The sequence below is a fragment of the Taurulus bubalis genome (assembly GCF_910589615.1).
Source record: "Taurulus bubalis genome assembly, chromosome: 12".
Lineage (NCBI taxonomy): Eukaryota > Metazoa > Chordata > Actinopteri > Perciformes > Cottidae > Taurulus > Taurulus bubalis.
This window is the reverse complement of record NC_136600.1, coordinates 2,123,373-2,144,041: the sequence shown is the minus strand read 5'-3', so window position 1 is coordinate 2,144,041 and position 20,669 is coordinate 2,123,373. Positions and strand designations below refer to the sequence as shown.

Genomic DNA, 20,669 nt, shown 5'->3' with positions numbered 1-20,669 from the left:
TCTGTAGCCTGTGAGTGACAGTTGCGTGAATGTGTAGAATGTCGCCAGTGTGAATGAAGTTGTTAGTGATAATATAAGTTGATATGTGTATATAGGTATAAGAAACTGTTTGATTCAGGTTGGTCTAGAATAGCATGAAGTACGTAGTGTGGAGCTGATCAGTGTGTTTCTGTACTTATCAGTAGGGTTGGGTACCGAGAACCAACACGTCCAACACGTCCGGTACCTACCGGACCGAAAAGCAACGCAGATTTCGGTGCTTCCTTCCGGTGCCTGAGCCGATTTAAATACTTTTTTTTTACACTACTCTGTAAAGTTGCACGGTATATAGATACTAAAAAGGTAGCGCGGTGCCCGCACGCTAAAAACGATTATTAAAATAGCGGATCAGAGCTCACTCGCTGCTCTGCTCTCTGTCCGCCTGCATGCAGAGCGGGGCTCGAGGGGGCGGGGCTCGAGGGGGCGGGCTCGAGGGGGCGGGGCTTCCAGCGCTCACACACACACAGTGCGCGCACACAGAGATCGCTGCAGACACGAGCACGAGCTTTTGAACGCCCGTCCTCGGCTTGATGGAACAAATCTCTCCAGTTGATATTAATGGTGACGTGTAGTCCATAAAGCAGCAGTTTTAGGATCCAACAGAGTCTGAGTTCTGTTGCACACGGTCCCATCAGGCCATGATGCTGGTGTCTGTTCTTTTTTTAAATATATATTTTTATAGTTTGAAGTAGGTTTGAAGCTGTAGTTTGAAGTGTGTTTTGTATGTACTTATTTATTTATATTTATAGTACACTTTAAACAGTTAATAATATTGTTCAATTTGAAGAAAAAGAATTGCCTTGGCAATAAAAAAGTATCGTTTCAGGCACCGTTTAGGCACCGGTATCGTTTTAAAAGTATCGGTTTAGCACCGGTATCGGAAAAACCCAAACGATACCCATCCCTACTTATCAGTGTGTTTGTGTACTGTTGCTCCTGTGAGTAAAGAAATTCTTAAAAAACCATGCACGCCTGAAACAGAAGACCAGAATGAATACTGCATGTGGACTGTACAATGTAGTGAAGGACTGATGTCCTGCTCAAGTTTGAATCATGACACAATTTTACAAAAGCATGTGATTATAAAACCAGTCGATAGTTCTTCCCTCTCCCTCACTGTAACACTGTTAGACATCAGCACTGGATATCTGAGTGTTATAATAATATTAGCATACTTTTCCAATGTGAGCTCAGAGGAGTCATTTGTTCCCATCTTGAACTGATCCTAAGGTATGCACAGACTATGTAATGGAGGATAACACAAGCTTTTCTGGAACAATCTGGATGGAATTCCATCTGTAATTATACTTAAACCAGCACTTACACAGAGAAACGGAGCAGCAGCACCAGGGAATCCTGCGAGCGCCTTGCGTTCTGCCATCTAGCGGCGACGCCACCACTGCGGTTTTGGGGTGAACTGGCCCTTTAATACCTGAGCTAAATGTGGACGGACAAGGTAGAGCAGCAAGCACCGAGTGTTTATCACGCTTCTACTGTTTTACTCGTACGTTGTCAAAACGTGGATGACCTACTCTCAGTGCTGTGCCTGAACGCACGCATCCTGCGTAGACAAGGACGGAGGAGAGAATCTGCTGCTCTCGCTGAGCACACAGCACAGCGTTAGCTTAGCGTACCTCTCTCTCGTCCTGGTGCAGCCACTGTTTGGGGTTGTCCTCTGTGGCCAGGAAGGCGATGAGGTCCAGAGCAGTCAGTCGAGTTTGCCGTCGCGAGGAGACAAAAATCAGCACGGGCTTGGCTGGGGAGTGGCTCCGTATCGCTGTAAAAGACGTATACACAGGTTTCACACATACTGTGTATTGTCTATTTGTTACTGCTGTTACGGTGCAGCACACATTCAAAAGATACGTCTGGTGTTATTTTAGATATTTATCTTTTTGTAAACCAAAAAAAAAAAGTGTTAATCTATCAATCGATACTTTCTGACTTCCCCACTCAGCTTTAAGGCCACTAGTTCCTTGGTTTTATCAACGAAAGCTGAAGAAGGATCGTCGCAAATTCAGAAACCGTGCATAATGTGAGGAATCCAAAATGGATAACTTTGGATTCCTGGTCTTAAAAAAAATAAATCATGCCCCTTATTCATCTGAAATACACACATGGATTGCATATGGGATTATTATTATTACTTTGACATAACACAAAAGATTGAATAGCTCTCAACAAATGGCAATAATTTTGCAGCAGTAAATTTAACTCCAGCCTGCCAGCAACAAATGTATAAATGTGCATAAAGCATGTGCACATGTGGATGTGGAGCAGTACCTTGGAAAGTAGGCTTGTTCATGCTGGCCATGCGGGGGCAGTAGTGTTGCCCTGGGAAACCATGGATGTGAACTTCCAGCGGTACGGGACGAACAGACGGACGGAAGTTAAACAACCCCACCTGTGGAAGAGAAGAGTTTAATGTGAGCAGCTGGCAACGTGAAGGCCGGCTGGTTGGGATGCAAACTGTCACCGAGGCCCAGAGCAGCCGGACCCTGTGTGTTGTGTTTAACCCAGTGGTTCTCAAACTGTTTTTTTTTCCATGAACATGTTAACTTTACATAGTACAAAGTACACAGACATAAAACGTCATAATAAATACATGGAGAAATCCCTGTACCTTCGTGGAAATGTTTACTTCACGCCGTTAACAGGCTATGCTGCGTTTGCACTCATTTTGTTTTGCACAGGTTGAACGTTATTGTTATTATCTTGAAAATATATCCAGTGCAAAACAGGTAGGTAAAAAAAAAAAGACCAAATACTAGAACTTTATTTGCAATGTTCTAACAAAGTGATTGCACTTGTTATTAGTTTCTGTCTGATGGAGCGATCTGGTTGACTTGAACGGAATTTAAATTTTCTTTATTCTATTATTTGAAAAAGCACGGATGGAGGAGTCATAAAAAGTTGGACCATTTTGTTACAATTTTGTTTGGGCGGTGTCTTCCTCCAAAGTGGGCCGTGACAGAACTGTTCATTCTTCACGCCAAACAGACTCCAGAAGACCTTTTCAGGATAAGTTTACCTCAGAGAGCATCACGATGAACAGGACACTCAAACCTGACATGCATTTTGTTGCTCAGGATGGTGTGAAAAACCACTCCCGACCTGGGCTGCTGAGACACCTACTGGAAAAATAGAGAGTACCCTTACCAGTATTTGCTGTTAAGAATCTGATTTAATCTCTTTCTTTCAGTGTTGACCTCAGACTGCAGCTACCATGAGCCTTCGTGGAGGTGTGTACACTCTCAAACATCTATATGTCTTCTGTGTACCATTTCTGATGCTCCAGCATCCGTCCACTTCACTGCAGTCATTCCTGATGATTAAGACTTAAGCAGGGCATCCAGACGCAGATGATTACAGAGATAAACTACAACCTTTGACTCCAGCCTCAAAGTATCTGTTTTATCTTAATTGCTATTATTATATACATTCAATCAGATATGAAGAGGCAGGCAGCAAATGAAGCAGAGCCAGACAAAGACTGTGGTTTCTGTCTGGCTTCAGTGCAGCAGGGTTCTTTGTACACAAAGCCAAGCTCACTATTCCTTATGAACACGATCCCTCCGGCTAACCAAAGAACGAGGAGTCACAGAGTACGGAGAATCCACAGACAGAGTTTCACTAAGCCGTGTTCTGGTATGTGGGGAGAAGACGAGCAGTGCTGCCAGGGCGGATGTCTGACCTGTCCGATCCCCAGCCAGTCGGCGAGGTCTCGAGCGTTGGCCAGAGCGGTGGACAGGCCGACGACTCGGACGGCCTTCGACGTGTGGGAGGAGATGAAGTTGGTCCGGGACACGATGACCTCCAACACCGGACCTCTGTCCTCACCTGGAAGCAGACATAATGGTACAGTCCAATCGGGATGTTTGAGGAAGACGGTTATGTTTCACGCTGGTATGGGTTTTCAGATATGGAACATTTGGCAGTGGAAGTATTAGCCTCCGACACACATACAGGGTTCACACACATTCTGACCAATGGGTTTCCATGACTTTAAACCAAATTTCCATGAATAAACATTTAGTGAAATCTGAGTGTAAACAGTAAAAAGTGAGTAAATGTAGTATTTAAACTAACAATGAGAATACAAAGCATACAGTAAACCTTAAATTACACAAATGAATGAGACAATAGTTTGATTAAAAGAATAAACATTTATTTAGATGCCTGTATGCATGCCTGCTTATATTTTGAGCGTCTTTCTTTTAAAAGCAAATTAATTATTTCAAACTCAGCGTAAATGAACGTCATGAACACATGAATATAACACATTTACATGACTTTTACAACACTTTGGGGATTTTAAATCATAATTTAGTGTATTCCCATTGACACTGCACTGTTATCTGCATGCTAAATTGAGGTCAGCCTCCTTTCCTCTTGCGGCGTCTTGCCCATTCATCAACTGGTTAATATTTGCGTTAGAGCTCTCTGGATCCGACTGAAAAGCTATTTTTGGAAGCAACATTGTATTGTACAAACTACTTTACGAAATGTAACCCATTTATGGGCACTCCGGCAGGTTTGCTGTGGACCAGGTGCGTCGTTCGGCCTCTTTTAGGGGGGCTGAAGCCATTGAATGGTTTATTTGACACTGAACTAGTTCCTCTTTATCTCAGTGATAGTGTCCAAATGAGCATAAAATATCACTGGTATGTAAAAACTACAAAACAAAACTACAAAATAGATGTAAATGTTGATCAAAATCTTATTCCCTTCTGCTCAAAATAAAACAACTCAAAAGTTGACACTGTCAGGTCCATTCTCCATCCATTGTGTGCGGATATGAAAGCTAGTTTATCCGTCTTTCCTTTACAAGCAGGAAAATGATTTCTCTCTCTTTATTTGAGAAAAGTTCATATTTGCCTGAAATTATGTCTCCTGTGTTATCATATACTGAATGCAAGCAAAACTACAGAGCAAAATCACACTCTTTCTGATTGAACCAATCTATGAACTGTCTGAAACAATGGATATCCGGGGCCACAAATGGGCCCCCCAAAAAATACTTTTGCCACTTCCCTTGAGGGGTTAGAGCCCTCCTTTCTCTAAATCCTAGAAACGCCCCTGGTGGTGACTCTTACCCAGCAGGTGGATCTCGTCGATGATGAGGATGGCTACTTTCTGGACGTAGCTCCTGTTCTGCCAGCTCCGGCTCACTCCGTCCCACTTCTCCGGTGTGGTGACGATGAGGTCGGCCTGAGCGATCGCTCTCATGTCTGGAGTCACGTCACCCGTCAGCTCCACCACTCTACACACAGCGAGAACCAGGAAACATTCAGCCTGCTCATTGCTGTCATTATTCCTATGTTTACAATTTTACTTACTTCTTCCCCAGTTGCTGCTCAATCCTGATCTTCCAGTCCTCAATCCTCTCCCTGACTAGAGCTTTCAGTGGGGCGATGTACACCACCTTGACAACAGCAACATACACATACATACATGAATACAGCATTCAATGGAGAGAAACACTGACAGGGTTCATACACATTCTGACCAATGGATTTCCATGACTTTAAACCAAATTAACTTTATGACCATGTTGGAGCATCTCTAGGCATCCCTTCAGGTGGTGGCTTTTCTACAGCAACCGTCAATTAAATAACTCACTGCTGTTATTAACAATACAACTTGGGCTGCTTCTCCATAGAACATTGAACGATTTTCTAAATGATGCTTATGAGGTCAAGAAAAATGTTCCAAATATCATAACATGGGTTGATTCATCCGAACCCTGGTGCACAAGGAATCCTGACCAAATGTGAAGTTGATCGCATGGATTCTGTAGGAGTTTGTTACAACGCCTGCAAAAATGCCTAAAAATGCAGACAATGGGAGATTTACTGTTGCGCCCCTTAGGGTGTTACAGGATGCGATGTGGAAATATTCTGCAAATGTCATGGTTGACAGGCCAAGTGGTTTGGAAGTTATGTGTATTGATGTAGAAAGCCACGCCCCTACGAAGTTCATTGGTCCATATCTTTTAAACGAAAGGAGATAACAACACGATGACGTTGATCCCAAATGATCGACAGAAAACTTGGTAGCAATCGGACCCAGCGTTCAGGAGGTTGTTTAAATGCTCCGTCTTCCCTCTTTGACAGACTGCAGTCTTCCCTGCAGAGCAACATTGCTGATCCAGCCATATGAGATGAATTATTGGTGTTTTCCAACTGCAATCACACAGTCCATTGTTTGTGACTTTGTGAAACTCCAAACGGATGGCGGCACACTTAAGGTCTGCTCGCAGCCACAAATGAGCTCTTAACTGACGACATGTGACCTTTTCCCTGATCTGTCTCTGTTTCTGAGAGGACAGCTGCAGGAATGGTCAGCTGATAACGACGACCTTTGCAACATCACAGCACACAACGCAGTCTGATCACCAGCAGTGCTCCTCTGGCCACAGACCATGACGATAAAGTGTGTGGTCGGTTTGACTAAATGTCAAAATTAGCATTGTTGAAACTTGAGCACTGAACAGACTCCGGTTTCTTATGTAATCAGCTCTTAGTCAGGGTTCATACACATTCTGACCAATGGATTTCCATGACTTTTTCATGACTTTTCCATGACCAAACATTTTGTGAAATTTCGGTATATACATGAAAAAGTGAAGAAAATGTAGTATTAAAAGTAACAATGAGAATGAGAGCGTATGTATGTCTGCTTATATTTTGAGCATATTCATTATTTCACGTCATGAACGTCATGAACACATGAATATAACACATTTCCAAAACTTTTGGGATTTTATTTTTTTCAAGGACTTTTCCAGGCCTGGAAATAACCATTTTAAAATTCCATTACTTTTCCAGGTTTTCCGTGACCGTAAGAACCCTGCTTAGTAGCAATGTTGACGAGTGGAAAATAGAGTCAGCCCCGACACAAAACATCCCCTTGAGTTCAACAGTGAGGCGGACGGAGCCGTCGAGTCAAACCTTAGCAGTCGGATACTTGTTGAAGACCCGGAACATGGCCATCTCTGCGGCGATGGTTTTTCCAGAGCCCGTTGGCGCCCCCAGCAGGACGTTGGTGTCGGTGTGATAGAGCGTGTGGAAGATCTGAGTCTGGATGGGGTTGAAGTGGGTGAACTTGTAAAGGCTCTCGTACTCGCGGTTGCCCAGAGCCGTCACCGGCAGTGGCTGCAGGTCCAGCAGCTCTGAGAGGGGAAGAGTAACAGGAGAACATGAATCCGGATTCTCATGGAAAAAAAAACAGGAAGTATGTTTAAAAACATTCACTGAAGGTGATCCTTCCTGCTCCTTAAAATACATATTTCAAGGAACGGAAAAAGAAGACTTTTACGCACATCAAAATGAGGATTCAAACTAAAAAGGTCAAACGATTTATTTCTATTTCAGCAGTATGAGAGCCAGAGATCTTCATATCTTCATATAAAAGGTTCTAAAAACTAAGTGTGTAATATGGCTAATGCTTTTAGTCAAGCACTCACGACCACACACTATTGTTACCAACACAGACAGATTGTTCACCGTGTACAGGAAACACACCGACGACAACAATGCCGCCGACATTAAAGAAAGTAGTGGCTGAGGAAACGTGGCATCCTGCACAATGGTTCATGCACTTTAATGAAATTCAATTAAAGTGTGCTGCGGAATATGTGGACAGGAGAATAACACACAGTCCTTCAAGCCTCAGCAAGTGCAGATCGAATCAAATAAAACTAATTAGGTTTCTTCAAGTGAAATAAAGAGAAGATTCTTTTATCAAAGTGCAACTAAAGGAAAGATCTGAAAAGTCTGTCTGCTCCTTTAGGATGAGCAAGAGGCCACATCATCAGACAACAGCTGTATGATGGTTGTGAGAGGGTTAAAAACAGGATCAAATGAGGGCTTTACTCCAGATGTTTGAAAAAAGGCTTCAAAGTATTTTGGCATCAACTCCCTGTCTTTCTTCTCCTGTAAAATGGTTTCAAAAGTGTGATGACTCACCCAGCACTCAGGGACGTGTGCAAAAGTCAATCAGTCAAATGAGACGAGCTCGTCATTCACATTCAAACTGCGCTTCACTGTTTGTGGATCAGAGCGGCTCACACATGTTTTCACTTGCAAGACATCACAGAGCCGGATTAAACCTGCAGGGTTTCCTCGCCCTCCTCCTGGTTTCACGACAAATCCCCCTTGTACACCGTTCACTGCCGCTTCATTCAGACTTGAACACGTTGGCTACAGCAGAGCTTTCAGACACATCTTGTTTCCCCCAGTTGTAAATGTCCACACCAATCCACAAAGTGAAACCTGGTAATCCCAGCAACTGCACTACGACAAGAAGGATGCTTAGTCGCCTCCACCGAGGAGGTCCCATGTTTGGTTTGTCTGTCAGCAGTATTACTGGTCCTAACACGCCCATGCTTTCCTGGATTGTGTTTATTGTTGCAGATGTCGATGCTTTAGGTCTTCATCTTTCTAAAAAGGTGCACTATTAGTCTGTGGGATGTTGTCGGCAACGAACAATACTTTTAAAAAAACTCGGGAACTCTTGAGGACTCCTTTTTGATACACCTTGCCCATACTCAAGCTGGATGTTTATAGTTATGATCAAAATATCTTTTAAAAGGGATTTTTTTGCAGATATACATTTTTTTGTATTTTTTTTCTTCGCTAAACAAATACATACAATAAACACAAGTATTGGAATTAATTTGTGGGTTCCTACGACGACTCAAACACAGGGATAAAAGCTCTAGAGCCCATATGGGCGCCACCGCTTTCAACGGGTTGACACGCTCCTCTGTTCAACCATTCCTCTGAAAACACTCATTAATGCTGCGTGTTTCTTATAATAATAATAATAATGCATTTAATTTATATAGCGCTTTTCATGGTACTCAAAGACACTTTACACAACATTACAATGTCCTAAAAATGATGTAATAAAACAAGTATAATAATAAAACAGATACAAAATAAATTAAAAAAAACAATAAGAGCACACAGTCATACATTCCCAACATCCACAGAGCTGTACTGTTCACCGTACAGTCACAGCGCCCGGATGATGTCTACGAAATGTTGTCAATAAATGTGACAACATGTGGTCAGAAGTAACGAGCGGCTTCCTTCCATACAGGCTGGAGGAGTGGAGGATTAGATCCAGTCCACACGGCTTTAGAAGTCTCTGTGCAGCCTCCAAACAGCTAAGTCATTATGTGGTGGTGAGCCGCTGACTGTAAGTTATAGTCGCGGATTTTAGGCAAGTATCCTTTGGCTTAGGCCAGTAATAGATCTCAGTGGAAGCTTAGGTTTCCTTCACTATATAAAAAATGCATTCATGTCTGTGCTAGTTTAGTCCGCAATTTATGGCCAATTTATACGACAGTAAAAAAACGTCTCGAGTGACAAAGACGTCTGTTTCACATCCGTCTGTACTGACAGCTCAGCAACAACACATGTTGCTGTAGCAACAGCACATGTTGCTGTAGCAACCAGAGTGTGTCCACAATAAGCAGCCTAAACTGGATACTGTACTTTACATGTGACTGTTTTATAGAGACCTCTGTCCACATTAAAATAACATGAAAACCACTGAACATCTACTTTCTTTCTTTTTCAGACAGATAAACCGCATTATGATTGACAGGAGGGAGGAGCTTAAGATGATCTAAGGAGCAGTAAAGAGGAAACGTGGTCATGAAGGATCATAGTCAATAGGCCTGGATTTATGAATCAGATCCATGACGTAAGAACGTAGCCCCGTCGGAGCGCTAGAACCAGCTGCTTGTGGCACGAGGACAACCAGCGCTGTCCATTAGGTTTTCTGTAGATATACTAACACCTCAAAGCCAAACACTAACAGCAGGCAAGAGGAGTCTGTTTGTTGAACCCAAAGTGGCAATAACGAAAAAACAACCTGTAGTTTTGCCACCAGCAGACTTCTTTGCCTTGAGGACGGCTGCAACACCCGAGTCTCAACCTTGTAGGTCGGCATACACACTAAAACGGACAATACATCCGACCCCTGCAGTGAGAATGCACTAATTTACTAAGATATAAATATATATTTTTATCTATAAAAAACATTTAAAAAAAGAAATGTTTACAGATCAATGCAATTAAAGCGGACTAAAGCCAGCATCTGGACATTCAGCTCTTTAGGGAATAAAAGTGCTGAGGAACAGAAAAAAGAAAGACTCAATAAAAATAACACATTAGTGAAGTTGCTATACTTCTACTCCAATATATTTCAGAGGGAAATATTTAGATTTTTAATTCACCAACTTTGTAACAAATACAAAATATCCTGCATAACTTATTTTTTTCATTTGAATAATTGTTTGAGGCCCAAAAAGGTCCACTATTGCTGATAATGACATATATGATAATGTATCACTAACAAGAGACATTTCACTCCTTTATTTTACTCGACAACACACTTGAAGGCCTTGACTTGTAATGGATGTACTCAGTCTGGCTCTTAACAAGGAACGGCAGCAACCGGAGTCTAACAGCTGGAGACATTCAACGTGTCAGGCCACCAACTGTTGGCGGTACTGGAGCAGACTAACACACTCAGTATCAGTGGTGTATTTCAAATTCAAGACGACTCAAATCCCTGTTGTCACATCATAGAACGTGTGTGTGTGAGTGAGTGTGTGTACCAGTGTGTGGAGGGTGTCTCTCGGGTAAGATGAGGTTCTGGAAGTTAATGACGCAGACGGCCTCGGCCCCGAGCCAGCGGTCAGACACCACCTTGATGTAGTACTGGGAGGGCAGCGGCTCGAAGATGGGGATGGTGAACACGATGTGCTGAGGCTCTGCTGCTACCACCTGGAAGGAGGAACACACACACACACACACACACACACACACACACACTCGTAATGTAAAGTAAACAAGAACATCAAACACCTTGTCCTCACGTCACCGAGGTCCAAGACCGTGAAAGAACAAACCTGTTTCTTCTGCAGGAGGAAGTGCTCGGAGTGGTAGATGTGATCATTGATGGGATCCTCCACCCACAACCACCAGGGCTCGCCCACCGAGCCGTGCACCTGAATCAGAGGGGAGAGCTCAGCGGTCACGCCAAAGGAAAAAAATACACAAACTCACCAATTTTCCACGTAATGAAATCGAACAGAGCTTTCTTGCTAATATCTATTATGTAAATGCCACTGTCAACCTCATTGTATGCATTATGGATGAGGCTGTGGAGAATTGTTGATCCAGCTCAATGGTTATTTAAACTTATTTGTTGTGATAATATGCACCACAGCACAACACGTTTTAAGGTAGGGCCTGCATTTCTTCCTGATCCTGAAGCCTGTCTGGATTATTACGCTTTACTGTTTTGTTTGTATATATTGAGTATTTTGCATTTCTGATATTTTGTGTGATTTTTTTATACATTTTTTTCTGATATTTTTAATTTTAATTTTAGGTGTCTCAAATGTAAGTTGCTTGCTACTGTGACAAACAAATTTCCCCTGTGGGATGAATAGAGTATACATCCATCCATCCATCCATCTATCTACTTGTCTGTCTGTCTTGTAAAAGAGTCCAGTGTCAAACTATTTTGGTTGGTTATGTTTGTTTATGGAAAAATCACAAACTAACAAACAGTAAACCTGGGGCAGGGTAATAGTACAGTTTAGGAATACTGATTGATTTCTGCTACATGCGGTTTCCTTTCTCATTAAGAATACCATTTAAAAGGAATAAGGGATTATGGGGACATGAAAAAGATCATCATTTACAAAACATTTTGCTGAGCATTGCATTTTCAAAAGACAAAACACTGCTCGTTAAATCTTAAATAGTCCATATCTTGTGTTGATCTAAAGGCATAGACAGTGCTCACAGGGCTCCGGCAGTATTCATCATAATGTGTCAGTGCGGCATGTGTCCCGGTGCCATCGGGGAGCGGCTCATGTGTCGGTACATGTGTCCCGGCTCTGCAGCCGGATCAGGCCTAAGCCAGCCGGTCTATCATCACCACTCTCCGGTGATTGAAGCATGCATCGCTAATCGGACATAAACATTCATCTTCATATTCAGCCGCGCTACAATGAGCTTCCTGTTCCACTCAGACTCCATGACAAACTCCGGACTAAGCTTCCCGAGATCCCCTCTAGCCGGTCTGCCCACTGAGGTGGGACACGCTGGCGAGGGCGGAGGCATTCAGGCTCTCCGGGACAGATGGAGATTCCACGGCTGTAGGAATAACAAGGATCTCCTCTCCTCCGTTGTGAACATGTGACCATGACTGCACTGGCTGCGTCCCTGAGGAGTTCTGGTGCTCAAGAGACAGGAGGAGCCTTCTGAAATCATCTGAAATCTAGCTCTTTTCTCTCACTCAATCATGATATCACTACTTATATATTTTGTGTTCTTGTGTTCCCTTTGGCTGTTGTCGTTAATACATTTGTTGTCTGAATTCTGCTTAAAACATTTTCAAATGCCTTTTTTTTAATTTATTTTTTATAAATGGTATCTACTTGTCAGACTTCCTACAGTGTATTGATCTGTGAATATGACAATAAAGAATTTATGCTGCGTTCACACCAAAAGCGTTGCGAATGTTCGGAAAAAGCTTTATTTGGTAAATTCACGTCATTCGCCTTTTCACGGCGGAAAGGGGGCGTGGCTTTTCCGTGGCTTAACTCTGTGAAAACAGTTACCTTTTCCGTCATCCACCATTGAAATAACCACTAGTTGTGCTTTATACTTGTTGTGGAAGTTTGGGAACATCAAACTCCATGGTGTCTGGGTTCATAATATTATCCGTAGTCCCACAACAGTCTGAATGAAGCCGCTTCCAGCGCTGCTTCAGGACCAGCAGCAGTTTGATTCAGAACGGCAGGACGGCGGTGATGCGAAGCTTCTCAACGCTGATTGGCTTTCCCAACTCAGCGTCAGGCGAAAAAGTTGAAATATTTCAATTTGTAAACTAATAATTGTACATTTATAAAATGGTAATTTTTCATTCTAATACTGTAATACATATACTTCATGCATGGTCACACAATACAGCGCTCTTAGAATTTTCAATGCCCCCTCCACGTCGGCCCAGCTGTCGTCTACGTGTATACAGCAGGCCCAGTTGACAAGAGGTAACGTTACAGTAGTGCGTGTTCTGGTAATTCCGTTAGCAATTAGCCAAACACGGTGCAAACTGTCATTGCCCCACTGTGTGCGCAATGTAGCGGTTGGGGCTTCTGAACCTCAGAGCGGGGCTCAGCCCTTCGTCAAACCTCTTCGTCGATCTCCCAAGCCCAACCAGTCCAAATAGGGCCTCTGCTGTCATACAGCAAAATATGGCACATCCTGGCCTTACAAGTCAATATAAGTACATTTTTCATGTTTATGACACTATTCCACAATAAATATGAACATAGAACAAAAAACATAAGTATGACTCGAAGGGACATGTGAAAATATACCATTTCATATTGATAGCATGAAGCTACACAGGATTACCATACAGTTTTTCCTTTTCTGTGTACTATCATAAACTAATATACCACTAACACATATATGAACTTATTATCTATGTTCACAAGGGTTTTCTGTATATTATAGCTTTTTAAATTATTAAAATAGACCTTGGGGTTTAGGAGAAATATGTATGTATTTAGTTGAATGCAAACGATTTGCAATTTTCGCCATTAAATTGTCTGGGGTTAAAAAGGTAAAGAGTGAGGAGTCAGTGGGTATCTTTAGATTATAGTAAAAAACTGGCAGGCTGATAAATGTGTCTGGAATATGCAACCAAAAAATGAAGAACGTCTTGAAGGCTGTGACATGTACTTTTTTGAAATAAAATCTAACGAGACGTGGAAGACAGCGGCGTGGATGTCGTCCGTGTTTACCTGATCATTCCAGCGAAAGTCGGGCGTGACGACGAGACGAACCCGCAGGACGGTGCGCGTGATTGGCTGGATGTTAGCCTCCATTGTGATGGAGGGGATCTGGTGGGCACACTGCTTGACTGTGAGGCCAATGTTAACATGGTGCAGCATGTGACCTGGGAAAAACATACCGGGTATTAACATGCGTTTTGTGTCATTTTCAAGTTCATACAGATTACAATAAACTCTCAAATAAAGCCAATTTTCAAATAATAACTGTGGCAGCTAAATTCAGCATGCATATTTCTACAGCATACATTCCATCCAGCAAGTGCCAAGCTCACCGCTCTGCTATTCTGAGTTTCTCTTTAAAAAAAAAATATTTTGTTCATTGAAACATTTCAATCAATTTGCTGTTTTTTTTTTTTTTTATCTCTCTTGACCTACTTTCTGATAAAAACCAACACTTCCTGCAGCTGCTTCACAATAACCCCCCCCAGGACAAAGAGAGATTATACCCTGTGAGCATTGAAAGGCTTTTAATTTGAAACATCTGTTAGAGACATGTTGGGTCAATTGTCGTATTTAAACTCGATACTCGGGTGCTTTGTGCCAGTGTAGTTTAGAATAATGCATACAGTCTGAATATCAGTTGTTTTTACCAATCTCATCCTTCTGCATTTCCTTCAGCTTGTCCACAGTGAGCTTCTTCTCCTCCAAGCGGTTCAGCACCACATGGCTCAGGTTGGGGAACTGCCGGAGAGGGTGGACAAAGCCCCACAGCCGCTTATCTATCACCTTACAGAGGGTGAGCAGTCGGTAGGTCATGGCCGGCCACCGCTTTCTCAGGGCGATCTCAAACAAAGCCCTGACGATCCGAGCAGCATTCTGTGAGAAAACAGCAGGAGGGGGAAAAACTAAATCAATATCAATCCCACAAGTACATGTATTACTGCTGCAATTATAGACATTATTTCTATTAACAGTCAACATTAACCCTTCAGAGTCTTAGGCCCTTTTCTTGATTTTACATAATTTCTTAAATTCACCTTTTAAATGCACTTGCATATGTGATATATATCCATGTGTTACAACAATATATATACTCTATATAATGAGGCACAATACAAGTGTAAAGTGATAATATGGTAAATGGACCCGTACTTGTATAGCGGCTTTCTAGTCTTCCGACCACTCAACGCGCTTTAACACTACATGACATCATTCACCCATTCACACACTGATGAGAGGAGCTACCATGCAAGGTGCCACATCAGATGATCAACCATTCATAAACCGTAGGCGCAGCTACGGGAGACATTTAGGGTTAAGTGTCTTGCTCAAGGACACATCGACATGGGCTAGCGGAGCCGGGGATCGAACCGCCGATCTTCTGATTGAAGGACGACCCTGCTCACCACTGAGCCACAGTCGCCCCGAGAAAGAATATGGCCCTAAAGCTGAAAAATTGAAGCTTGATTTTTGAAATTCTTCATATCTCTTGTGAAAACATAACTTTACTCGTGTGGACAAACTGTTTTGGTGATGGACATTGGTTTAACAAAGCTAGGTTAAAAAAAGCAGTGGAATATATGAATAACATGGTAGATACATGTAAATAAATGTCCAATACCAAATTTTGTATTATCGTTTTTTGAGTAGAAGTGTTGTCTGTCACTACTTTCATCAAAATGAGAGAGCGAGTGAGATAAAATGGGACTGAGGAATGACTTCATACTACAGACCAAACTTCATGGGGGTTGTGCAAATAAAAAATTAATATTACAACAGTTTTTGCTTTGGAGGGAAACACATTGGGAATGGAGCACAAGTCACTGGAAGCAGCTGTAGGGAACATCGTGCTGTATTCTGGTGTCATGCGTGATCAGGAGGACGTCTGGCCGGGTGCAGAGGTCCAGGTTGGCCACAGCTGTGCACTGATGGACTGCTAATGTCAGTTCTGGAGGAGAGGTCAGGTGGCAGTGTTGCTTGCTGATACACTGCTCGACTGTGGTCAGGCTGCGATTGTGATCCGATTGTCTGGTTTGGTCTGAATGCACTCAAGAGGGGGATTATTGGAATCGGCCTGTGCTCTGTATGATAGCTGTGATAGGTGAGACCAAGCGGTCTGGCTGGACACGGGATGGCCTGAGGTCTGTGAAGAACAGATGTACCGAACAAGGATCCTGTTAACCCCTGTTCATACCCTTTTGATCCACATTAAAATCCTGTCTCCCACTGGAGAAACTACTGCCAGTGGACTACAAACACTTCGATCGAATCCTGGTTGCTTCGGCCAACACTGCCATTTTCTCTTATTTCAGAAATAAACCAGTAGAGCTTGTCCTTCATGATCTCATCATTAACGAGGACCCTTTAGGCCTCTCTTTCAGTTCAGTGGAAGACAAGAACCAAAAAAGAGAAAAGCTTGTGTGTGTCACTCCTTTGAGGAAAAAGCCGACGTGGACACAGACTGAGTTTTTTACTTCAAACCCTTTTTCCCCCACTTTTCAAAATTAAAGGACACGTTTCTCCAAGCTTGGTTAAGCCTCCCGGTAGCAGAATAACCACATATGGTGAATACCTGCATTCTGATTACTACGTTACGACCAAATGTGGTTCTGATCACCATGAAAGAGGCTATAGCGGCACTTTCAAAAAGTCAAGCAGTCGTACAAGCAGCCACTGCCAGCCTCGCCTAGTGCCGCAGTGAACCTGGAGCCCTCGGAATGTACTCCGGACCACGATGTGGACGCATACTGAACATAGTTGTGCCCCTTCCAAGAAACAGTTAAAGATATTGATCCTCGTCATTATGGACGATTCCACTCACGACTCTGGGGCGACTGTGGCTCAGTGGGCGAGCAGGGTCGTCCATGTCGATTAACCTGTGCCCAGAGTACCCAATTTACCCAAAGTACATACAATTATGCACCGCAACTGTCCGAGAATTGGGGCGAGAAGTATTCCTCTTTTTCTAAAGAGTGTAGAGAGCGAACAAACCTAGGTACCTGTTATATTTCGAAAGTAATGCAAGAACACTGCAAAAAGTTGTGAGGAAAACCGATATGCACCTCTGTGTACCACCTGAGGCCTTGTTGATAGACTCAACAAGATGTTGTAAAGCATGGAGACTGATGCAAAGAACTGCGACGAATTCCTAGACCATGTACTCTCTGCCATTCAGGAGGGGCCACAGATCTCTACTGGATACTCGCCAGAAGAAGCCCAAATAGCCCAGGCACGAGTTTATGAGAGGGGGGTGAGGGAACTCCTGTTTGGAGAAAAGATTCTGGTGCTGGTTCCAACGAGTGAGTGTGAGTTCCTGGCACTTTGGGGCAATGACAGGACCTCCAAGTATTCTGTATTCTGACGTGTTCTCGGATCAACCGAAGTGGACTACCGTCATTGAACAAGACAGACCCTGGAAGATACTTTGACAGAGGCCTTACCAGACCCCTGATCCCGAGAGTGGAATCATTGAAGAGTCTCAAAGTGCTTGTTGAATGAGATTTCCTGGTTTAACGCGTATTGGACTGGGTTCTTCAACCCCATCGGGTCTATGCGACTGCTAACTTGGATGAAATTTGTATTCACATCTTTGATTCGTGCTCACACATAACCGTTTTACGAGGGGTCCTGGTGGGTAGGAATGCACCGGTACCACTACCAGGAGTATCAGCTTAAATCCATAGTTTATGGCCAGCTATAGTGCACTGCATCAATTAGTTTAGCTGTGAAGTTGTCAGCCGTCCTCCAGAGGAATGCTTCTGAATCCTGCCCTGATGCATTCCTATCCCAGGTAGTCGATGGGTAGGAGCTAACTGAAACTTAATATTTCCTGTTGGGACGAAGGTTCAACCCTCTTCACAGACCATGCAAGAGGTGCATGGTGAATGTCATGACCAGGTAAAACAATGCACAGGTCACTGGTTGGTCGCTTGAGCTGCAGATATGTGCATGTAACTTCATGGAGCTGGAGACCAAAACCGTAACCTAGTTCCATTCCAAAAAACGATATCCAGCGCAGCATCAAAATGAACACGACGCGGTAACTCCATTAATTGGACAGAATGCACCATGAGGGTTTTATTAACTGATATATTGCTAGTGATGTGTCCTTTCGTGTCGAGGCTTCGATGCTCGTGTCGAGTAATCCAGGTAGATTTTGGTGAAGCGCGTATCGAGGCTTGTGTCGATGACGTATGTGGTGACGTTCGAAGCCTCTGAGCCGGCCGGACCACGTGACTGATTCAGAACATGTTGGTGGGTTTGCCGTGCGATTTGAAATATAAGGGGCAGCGAAACTCAATGGATTTCCCCCTTCCTCTCTGTACCAGCTTCATCTGTGCCTGTGAAAGGGTATTTTATAAAGCAGGCAAAATAGTCTCAAAAAGCCCAGCACTGTGGAAAAGTTCTTATTTTTATAAAAATTTATAAAATGGAGACATCAAGATAGACTAGTAGGGCTGAGGCTCGAACCACAGACTCTCGGACTGAAGGACAGGTATTCTAACCACCGACCCACAGTCACATCACAACCCTCGCCCCAATTTGTTTCCAATTTCAATTTTGACCCCGCCATTATATCATAAAGATAGACATAATATTAATAAGTTAATAATTAATGTATCGGCGTCACAAACATCATTCTTTCAATTCAAAGCTTCACACACCAAAGCCATGGTGTCGCTATGATCACTCTGCCTGTTTTACATGTAGTGTCCACTTGTGGCGCAGTAGAGCAAATGAAGCCCCGTGAAGCTTCGGCCCATGAGCGAACCAATTGGATGGAAAGCTTCAAAGCTTCAGGAAGCTTCATCTCGCCATCACTACATACTGGTACATTTTGCAGTGTTGTGTTCATGTGCAGCTCTTTTGCCCTCACCTGTGCCACGTAGGACAGGTCTGAGATGAGCGAGAAGCTGTCCACCTCGCCTCGGCTGATGTACGTCTGAAGCAGAACATTGATCTTGCCGTAGCCATTCTCCACCCCACCTGCAGCCGGCAGCTCACAGTAGTTATACAGCAACTGCTCCAGCTCCTCCATCTCCTCATCTCGGACCTTCCAACGCACATCAAAAACACGATGCACTTTTCACATTACAATACAATGTTTAATGGATGAGCACATTTCAACTACATACAGTTGGTAGACCTTAAATGTAGACTTCCCAAACAATCAGTTTGCTTGGTGGGGGACTACAGGTTTATAATGACTTAACTTTTATTTTGGAAGATAACTTATAGATGGAGATATGTGAGTAAGATCTCAGTGCCCGACTGAAGCTCTGACAGCCGTTGTTGTAGCATACACATGATGTCCTCTTACCTTGAGCTGATCAAACTCTTCGGCCTTAGAGACGATACTGAGGATGTCAGCTTCTGTCCGCTGAGAGTTGAAAAGTTCATTGAAAGTCTACAAAGGAGGAGGGAAAAGGAACATAAGATGTTAGAAGAAGGTAAAATATGTTAGTCTACCTCTATGGTGTTGTATCTGATGCAGATGTTAGTCTACCTCTATGGTGTTGTATCTGATGCAGATGTTAGTCTACCTCTATGGTGTTGTATCTGATGCAGATGCTAGTCTACCTCTATGGTGTTGTATCTGATGCAGATGCTAGTCTACCTCTATGGTGTTGTATCTGATGCAGATGTTAGTCTACCTCTATGGTGTTGTATCTGATGCAGATGCTAGTCTACCTCTATGGTGTTGTATCTGATGCAGATGTTAGTCTACCTCTATGGTGTTGTATCTGATGTAGAAGTGGCTGGCGGTCCTGCCCATGTCAGTGGAGGCATAGTAGCCGGTGCGCTCTTCGAAGCGGATCATCTTGGCCTTATCCAGCTTTCTACCCGACTCCACCACAAGCTCCTTCCTGTACAGCGCCAGTGATGGGTCCATCTGAAAAAACAAATTTAAATTCCACCAATTACATTGTAGCATATGGGATTGAGACATTTAGAAAAGCTTCTTAATCCGTCACATTCGAGTTTGGAATGATGTATTAAAAATATAATATAAAATATATGTTCAATTTCAATATAAAATATATATATATTTTTAATTATATAACTTTTATTGTCATCATAGTCAAAACAATCCTGAGGGGACCCTTGCTGTGCTGTGATCTTGGTGAGACAGGCGGACAGACATTCTAACTAATGGATTTCCAGGACTTTTCCATGACTTTAAACCAAATTTCCATGACCCAACATTTTGTGAAATCTGGGTGTAAACATGAAAAAGTAAGAAAATGTAGTATTTAAACTAACAATGAGAACACAAAGCATACAGTAAACCTTAAATGACACAGATGAATGAGAGACAATAGTTTGATTAAAAGAATAAATATTTATATAGATAAATAACCATTTTAAAATTCCATGACCTCTCCAGGTTTTCCATGACCGTCAGGAGCCTGCTGGCGGGTCACCCACCTGATAAGCCTTGTGGTTGATGCCGTAAGCCAGTGGGTTGGCCCTCATGCGGACATAAAGGTAAGTATAACTGAGCCACTTCACCGCCTCCTCCACGTTGGTGACCGTTCCAAGAGCAATCTGAATCCAGGAGAGAGAAGAGAGAAGACTCCTCACACACAGCCACTCACATCACTGGTCTCTGGCTCCATCTAGTGGACACTCCAGGACACAAACAGTGTCAGACTACAACTGTAACATGCACGACCCTCTCAGCTCAAACCGGCAAACCCAAAAGAAACCAATATATCTTGCTTGAAATTAATGTGCCTCCTTCCTAACCCAGCTTACTAAGAGGAAGAGCATGCAAAGAATATCATTGTGT

At 43.1% G+C, this 20,669-nt stretch overlaps 1 protein-coding gene across 3 annotated transcripts in view; it reads right to left on the bottom strand.

Annotated features, from left to right (window-relative positions):
* The window catches only part of ascc3 (activating signal cointegrator 1 complex subunit 3), a gene marked incomplete at its 5' end in the record, with an annotated part of 166,923 nt that overhangs the window by 33,218 nt on the left and 113,036 nt on the right, over window positions 1-20,669 (bottom strand). For all 3 annotated transcript variants that reach the window (XM_079228052.1, XM_079228053.1, XM_079228054.1), the window contains 14 exons: window positions 1,674-1,816; window positions 2,323-2,443; window positions 3,734-3,879; window positions 5,136-5,302; window positions 5,379-5,464; window positions 6,993-7,213; window positions 10,676-10,844; window positions 10,970-11,068; window positions 13,886-14,040; window positions 14,527-14,752; window positions 18,753-18,929; window positions 19,197-19,283; window positions 19,605-19,769; window positions 20,306-20,425. In XM_079228052.1, the coding sequence (XP_079084178.1) occupies window positions 1,674-1,816; window positions 2,323-2,443; window positions 3,734-3,879; window positions 5,136-5,302; window positions 5,379-5,464; window positions 6,993-7,213; window positions 10,676-10,844; window positions 10,970-11,068; window positions 13,886-14,040; window positions 14,527-14,752; window positions 18,753-18,929; window positions 19,197-19,283; window positions 19,605-19,769; window positions 20,306-20,425 (2,082 nt within the window). The remainder of the gene's footprint in view (window positions 1-1,673; window positions 1,817-2,322; window positions 2,444-3,733; window positions 3,880-5,135; window positions 5,303-5,378; window positions 5,465-6,992; window positions 7,214-10,675; window positions 10,845-10,969; window positions 11,069-13,885; window positions 14,041-14,526; window positions 14,753-18,752; window positions 18,930-19,196; window positions 19,284-19,604; window positions 19,770-20,305; window positions 20,426-20,669) is intronic.